We start from the raw sequence: 7,793 nt of genomic DNA, 5'->3' as shown, positions 1-7,793 counted from the left end.
AGAATAGATACAGATATATGATTTAAGGATTACCTTCCTAGAAATAACGGGTCCGGAAATAACCATTGTTTGTATTACCTTCCCTAGATCATGTGCATCATATGACAGGATTCAGTAACACTGTTGAAATTCAATCCTATAGTAGACTTGAATCCGACTTGCATCAAAACCAGCTCATTTACCTGTTACAAATTTCATAACATTCTTTGCATTCAATCCTGTTAAATTGCTAAAGTCTAAAGTCTATTACCTCTTTATTTAAACATGTATATTCTTGGTCTTTTTAACATTGATGTTTTTCAGGAGACCAAGGGGGTGGGCTTTTGGGTCAAATTTGATTCCGCTTAGAGGGCATTCCAAACATAGAGGTGTATAAGAATGGTAACAAACTCAGTTTGTATACAATAAAGATGTTTATTCATAATGACAGCTGATATAAACGGCAGCACATTCATACCAGCCAAAATAAAACATTACAAAAACAACAAAAAAATGTCTCTCAGTAATCAAATCACAAATATCACAATGAGAGAAGGGTGACAATCATATCCATACATTAATACGAGTGCCAGCTTTTATAACAAGCTGAAGACCAATCCAGAGGGTACCGAGTGCTTTAAATGAGAATTTCCACAGAGAGTTACCTGTGCCACAGCAGTCTTACAATTGTATACACTGTACAAGTATTACCGGTATACTTTTACAATAAAAATATCCCCATGTTGTATTAAAAAAATGTTCATAAAGAGAAACAGAGTCATGATATATAACAAAATGTTTTTTTGTTGTTTTTTTCAGGCTACCATTTTTTTGCATTTCAGCGTCCAGTTCATCATTACAATTCGAAACATGTATAACACAAAATATAAATATTTTTTAAAGAATTTTAAGAAATCAGAATAACTGAGAGTTAAATCCCCTAAGGCAGAAAATCCATGCAGATATCCACTTTTACATGCTCGAAATCAGAAATCGAAGCTGATAATGACCACGTCATTCATTTCAGGTATTAGAGACCTCGCCATGATAGATCCAGCTTTCTTCCACAATGGCCTTGACCTTTTTCTCATACTCTCGCCTGTTATCCTGGTAGAGTTGGGCTGCAAGGTTGTTCGCTGGGCTGTTTGGGTTAGGTTCATCTAACAGTGACTGATGGCAAAACAAACATACTATGTAGTTAGCAAACATTGTGAAAGACTTCCACTTTTTACCAGACCGAAAACACAAGTTCTATGACTATTGGAAATTTGGCAATTTTTTTTAACCATTCTCACTTCAATTGCTCCAGTTCTAACTGTGAAACATATTATTGTTAATATTATTAAATTACATACACTTGCATCATAAGACTCCAATTAACCAATAACCAATATCTTTAAGTTACCCAATATTGAACATAAGTTCTTTAATTGTTGATAGGTTATTACATGTTGTAATCTTTTAAGTAGATGTTTACATTAAACACAGTTAAAATCTTATAAATGATATCAAAGCAAAGAGCGAATATTATAATATTAGGAAGCACAGACTGTCACACTTCTCATTAGCAAATCATATCTTGGTTTTTTATTTTATCATCACACTATCACATAATATTTTCACTAGCCCTATTGAAACTTTTCCCTAGTGACTCTAGTCTATGAAACAATTCTTCAAATACAGCAGCCATCCATCTAAACAATAAAAAATTACCAAATACAAATGTAACAAACCCATATATTATAAAATAAAGCACAAAATGTCAAAAACTTGTGATTAGTAGATAGTATCACCATAAAGGCAAAATTTGGGGTTTTGAAATGTCTCTTCACTCTTTTGAAGTTGCCAAGTCACACAACTGAATTACAAACCTATAAGTGTCAGTGAATTACTGATGTTCATACTCCAATTTCTTACCACTGCAAGTAAACACATGTTCCAAACATTCTAAGTCTATTTCCGATACAATTGATCATCAGTCCGAAAATAATATAACCATAATCATTTGAGAAATGTTCACCAAATAAATTTTCAATAGTTATATTTATAGGTACTGAAATAAAAGTAAGACAAAATAAATACTCAAGTTCAGTGTATTAAAAACAAATACCAAGTACATGACCGGAATACAGCTTAAAATCACACTACTCTGGTGGGTGTGATCCAACACCAGATCTTTCAATAAAGTTGAAAGACTTCAGTGATGCACACGTATGCTTAAGGTTTTGTTTATATAAAGTTCAATATGTGCTATGCATCATCGTCACCGTCATCATCGTCATTCCAACTCTCTTGGACAATAGCTGCAACTTTTTTCTCATATTCCCGGCGATTTTCTCTATATAACTGAGCTGCTTCATTATTGGCCGGACTATTTGGATTTGGATCATGAAGCAGAGACTAAAAAGAAAAAAGAAAATATTTCTTAGTGCATTACTTTCAAAGAAAATGTGTACCTGATTGATCAAACACACTCATACTATATCTGGTTGACATTTCATACATGTTTCGTCATGAAAGATGAATGAATTGATGATGGAGATGACATGATGATTTCATAGCACAACTGTATTGAAATTTTTGACATTTTGTTACTATTATAAAGGATCAAAGAAAGGTATGGTTAGCTAATGTAAATTGATTTAATTGAAGGATGCTGCACCCTGCCCTTCTTTTGTAGCACCCTCTGCCCTCATGAAGATCAGCATATGCACCATCCGGCCTTCTTAAGATGTGAATGCTTTGGGTAATCATATATTCCTTTGTTTTGTTTAAAACTAATAAATCATATTATATGATTAAACATACAAACTTAATATTCCTGGCAAATAAAACCTAAAAACATCTTTCCTTTCAAGAAATCTAAACCTTTTTTTAACATTCAAGTTTTTCACAGATTAAATAACTGCTTTTCTAACCCATAGCACTTGAAATAATACACCCTGGACTTTTTAAAGCCTGGCTAAAACCTTAAAAGGGAACAATAAGAAAGACTGAGTTTAGGCATAAGCTGGCCTGTTGAAAAAAATGAATCTTGCTCTAAAATTGTCATACATGGAGATGAGATTAAAAGAATACCTGAATTGAAGTTAATATTGCTGACACATCGTATGTTGGACTCCATCTGTTTTGTAATATATCTAGACATATACTTCCATCGGCATATACTGAAAGGCAATGAATCACGTAAGTAAATTGATCATTTACCTACATGTACATGCAATTAAAATTAAACGTCATGCCGTAATTCAAAACAACTGAACGTATTAGGATACTGTCCTATAACCTCTGGAAATTAAAAGATATAAGACAAAAATTTAGACAAATTGATTATTTCAAAATAAGTACTGCACATTTTATTAATTGGGGTGTAAAGCTATGTATTTGTTCATGCCTGTACTTACCATTAGGATGAAACATTTTAGAAACAAATCGAACTGTTGGGGGTTTATTTGGATATTCTTCTGTGAATTCAACTGTTAATTTGAATGTGCCATCTTCAAAGGGAGTATCATGTGGTCTGAAAGTAAAAGAGACATTGTGTCACACAAAATATCAAGTTTACAAGTAATATTGATGTACCACTAAATATGAAATTGTTAGTTAAAAATTATAGTCAGAGGTAAACAAAATCCAGACTACAAATTTACCCGGATTTATATGTCAGTGATATTTATTGTTTTCATTCAAATCATTTCTGTTCAGCCAACATTAATTCTTGTTCATTTCACTGTAAATGAGCAAAACTAGCCAGTGAAAATTGCCCATTGGACAATTCATTGCTTACACTTTAGTAACATTTCATCATTGTCAGTTTAAAAAAAAAAAAGAAAAAAAGTCAAGGCCTTCACTGTTGTCAGTGGAGACATGCACAAACTTTTAACTGTTGGCCATTCAATTCAGCCAGCAATTCGTTTCTATGCACAGGAAAGAAACATTATTTAAAGATTGGAATGTCTGCTGAAAGCAGCAGTGCAGGAGCAGGGGCAAGCCAAAACTGAAGAGACTATACTACTGTTAAGTTTAATACTGCCTTGAATTGGCTAAGCAGAACTCTTCAAATTCAATTGATTAATCCCCTTTGAGGAGCAAAGACACATGATTAGAAAGTTGCTATGAATAAATCCAATGTGTTTTGATACTCAAAGGTTCAAAACATATTGCATTTACCATGCTTTAAGGCACCTAATCTAGAGCTCTGTAAGTTGATTTTAACAATGTCAATTATTGTTGAAAGAAAGTTCACGTCAGAAATTAAAAGGTAAATTTGGTCCAGATATATATATCATATTTCAGTAAATGCTTTCATAATGTATATAACACTTCCTGACAATTTGTAAAGGAAATACTGGCAAATTAATTTGTTGTTGTTTTTTAGAGAAAATACTAAGCGTATCAAAATAAATACACAAAGGTTCAAAAATGAACAGGCCAAATTCACCCCAATCCATAATTATGCTTCAATCATCCCTTGCTAAAAAATCTGAATGCATAGTATGTTAATACTAGGGATGGCAACCAGTAGTAAAATTAATACTCGAGTACTTGGATGATCGTTCGATCAAGTACTCGGGTACTTGATTACTCGGAAAAATTGAATATGTGTTCGCAAAGACAAGATTGTGTATACATGTATCGTTAATGACGTATATTGTGCGTTAGTCGTATTATTGGTCATTTTCACCTTTAAAGTAAACTTTCATTACGTATTTTAACAAAAAATTATATAAAAAGAAAACAAATGTTGTTTCATGCTTTGAATTTGTCTTATTTGTTTCATTTTATACAAGTTTGCACTGCAGAAATGAACAACAGTCAGAATTTCAATGAACAAAAACTGTTTGGTGAAAGGTCTCTAATTGGTATACAATAGGTGAAATAACCGCTATCAAAACTTCGCTAATCGACATCAATGCTAATTTGAAATAGGGGTCCTTTGTTGATAGTTTGCAACTATCAAAACAACTGTCAACTAATTGATTGTGGTCAATTGTGTACACAGCAAGGATTAGAGGGACCGTAAATTGTCCTCTTGGCAACTAACCAGATCTGATATTTTTTCTGTTAATTGTGTATTTGATGATTTTTATAGATTATTTTTATTTATTTTTCCGAGTACTCGAGTAGTGATTTGATACTCGAGTACTCGGACGTTCGAGCGAGTACTCGGGTACTCGTTGCCATCCCTATTTAATACCCTTGTGTTCTAAATATTGATCCTATGTAGTTTGTATTGACTGGATGATCTAGCAATATTGACTGATTGTGTAAGTTTCATCAGCCTGTAACAAAATTACTCAAAACAAATGTAGAAAATATATATTACCCAAAAATAACTGCATTCCAAAGCATAATATTGTTGTCAGTAGGAGCACCACTAACACCAGCTGGTGGATCTTCTTGTAATCTATAAAAAAGATAGAAAATTGAATCGGAGAATGACAAAGAAACAAAACTACGCAAACAAAATGCGTAAAAAGGAAACAAGTCAGCCATATTATTGTTGTAGGTCATCAATATTTACCTTTTGAAATCTCTCATCAACCGTCTTCTAGCAGGTGTTGACATTGCAGTAACGTAAATAAATTATTTAACAACGAAATAAACGAAAATTCAATAATTAACGACTAAAATTAAGACAGAAAAGTTTGTTTTGGTGAACTGAGGTCTCTCAACAATGACGTTTACATCCGGGTTATTCACATTATGCGTCATTTGGAAAACCTCCAACTTTATCTCAAACCTATGCCTTACGGATCTTATTGGGTTATGTACAACCATTTTAAAAACTGGCCGCTTGTACGTGTACACGTATGTTTTAATGCTACGTTATCCAGGTCTGTGTACAATGTACACGTTTAACAAGCAAATATTTAGAGCACACACTATTTACGCTACTGCACAAATATTATATCGCTACCCTTTTTATTATTGATGTAAATTGTTAGTACATCACATTAATCAAGTATATAGCATGTAACTCTATACGCTATATTCATTCACTCATACTATAATGCATGGCAAATGAGTTGTATTCCATATACATACATGGCATGGCGGCAGATACAGTTTAGATTTAGAATGTGATACTCAACAATGGTATCGGAGAGTCATGAATTTGACTTGGAATCTAACTTACTAGTACATATAATATGAATGTATCTTTATTAAATTTCTAACAAATAGCCTCTTGTGAAATTGAATACTATATATTACAATAAAAAAAAACAAGCATTCCTTTCACGGTACCATATCATGTATCCTCATACACATATACATATATGTCTTCGAATAAATCACATTACAAATAAGCTATACATTTAGTTTATGATAACAAGTACAATAAAATTAAACAGAATAGTACAAACATACATTTTCTGTAATTAAAATATCAGTATAGTCGCAACTGACTCAGACTTTACAAAGTTATATACGTAAAGTTACATGTACAATGTATGTTGACGTCATAGTATTGACTCAAATACTATATGATAATTGTTCAAGTGTACGTAATACCAACAGCAATAGCTTATAAATATATAATAAATTATCTATATTAGAAACCATTCATTTCTATGAAATAGTTATGTAATTTCGTATAAACTGTGTTAACACTTCTCTCAACTCATAAGATATTACATACACTACAGCTACCGCCAAATGTGTACGCTGCTTACTATCCCGAAAATACACAAAAGGATTTCATTTTGATTTTCAATGAGAAATTGCTTACAAATACTTACACTGCAGCTCCTACCGTGAATTAAGTTAAGCTTCCCTCTTCACCCATATATTACAATTTTCGCTACAACAAATTTTGTACGTGTTACCTTGCCGTTCGTATGCTCGAACCATCATCGATATTGGAGCTTCCACTACCGTCAATATTTCAGATGAAAACCAAGTAAAGATATGCCCACTCCCACCTAAACTGAAGCTCCCAAATCACCAAGCCCCAATGTTTTCAGACTCCAACCTAAGCAACAGCTCCTTCCTATAACCACATTTCAATCCCAACTAATGTATTTATACACTGTTGCCTCCTATACATTAATGCCGCAGTGTATACACAATTTAAGGTCGACAATTTAACTCCAACGACTCAAAATGGAATCTAATAATTATGTTCGTGTGTGCAAGTGATCCAATCATAGGACTAATCGATCTAAAGAATTAAAACTTTAGTATTTTTTTTACGTTACCTATTTCAATTTGAGCCCAGTTTATGCTAGATCCAGCCATAGACGTAGCACAATCCATTTTATAAATTCAACTTGACGGCTCCCATGCAAAGATTTTAACATTCCCACACTGCTTTCTTAGTTGCACATACATTTTTGCTTCACATCTATCCATCAACAAACTCATCTACAGAAGTGCATTTATATAGAATCGAAAACTTCATATGTTAATTTGCTCCATTCGTCTCCAACCATGCTGTTTTCGTACTGCCCGTGTTACATAGTTTATGTAAAATTGTATTGGGATCATTCACATTTGCCTTTAGCTTGTGTTACCAAAAGACTAAGGTATAATATACAGTTTACATATCGCAACCCTTAATCATTTTTGAAAAGCAGAACTTAATTTCTAACCATACATTTACTTTACTTCTTAAATAATTTTAATAAATTCTCCCTTTCAAGATAACGGTGCAATCTGTTGTCAAGTTGATTACAGATAGCGTTAATGCTTAACATATGCACCAATCGATAGTTTTGCACCGACAGGGTCTGTGGCATGAGGATTTGCTCCCTGGGGATTTAAACAATCTGTCGATCATGTTGTATAAATCCTACCGGTTGAGCAGGACA

General features: G+C 32.9%; 1 protein-coding gene across 2 annotated transcripts; it reads right to left on the bottom strand.

Moving 5' to 3' along the window:
- Positions 1–394: 394 nt before the first annotated feature.
- LOC128228482 (ubiquitin-conjugating enzyme E2-17 kDa) lies at positions 395–5,690 on the bottom strand. Of its 2 annotated transcripts, none has more exons than XM_052939817.1 (5): positions 5,504–5,690; positions 5,306–5,386; positions 3,384–3,499; positions 3,058–3,146; positions 395–1,149 (listed from the first exon to the last, which is right to left on the bottom strand). In XM_052939817.1, the coding sequence occupies exons 1-5, from the start codon at positions 5,545–5,547 to the stop codon at positions 1,003–1,005; spliced, it is 477 nt and encodes a 158-aa protein (XP_052795777.1). In that variant the 5' UTR covers positions 5,548–5,690; the 3' UTR covers positions 395–1,002. The 2 variants fall into 2 exon arrangements, with proteins under 2 accessions (XP_052795777.1, XP_052795776.1); XM_052939816.1 differs by lacking the exon at positions 395–1,149 and adding an exon at positions 2,055–2,379.
- Between the last annotated feature and the right edge of the window lie 2,103 nt (positions 5,691–7,793).

The sequence above is a fragment of the Mya arenaria genome, chromosome 3 (assembly GCF_026914265.1).
Source record: "Mya arenaria isolate MELC-2E11 chromosome 3, ASM2691426v1".
Classification (NCBI taxonomy): Eukaryota; Metazoa; Mollusca; class Bivalvia; order Myida; family Myidae; genus Mya; species Mya arenaria.
This window is presented reverse-complemented; position numbering and strand designations above follow the sequence as displayed.

Bases quoted from the DNA above. Each gene is read 5' to 3' on its own strand.
- LOC128228482 (XM_052939816.1), bottom strand. From the start codon at position 5,547: ATGTCAACACCTGCTAGAAGACGGTTGATGAGAGATTTCAAAAG. The intron at 3,500-5,305 runs GTAATATATATT...TTTTACTTTCAG, and splicing joins TGGAATGCAGTTATTTTTGG to ACCACATGATACTCCCTTTG. The intron at 2,380-3,057 runs GTATTCTTTTAA...TTTTCTTTTTAG, and splicing joins CAATATTAACTTCAATTCAG to TCTCTGCTTCATGATCCAAA.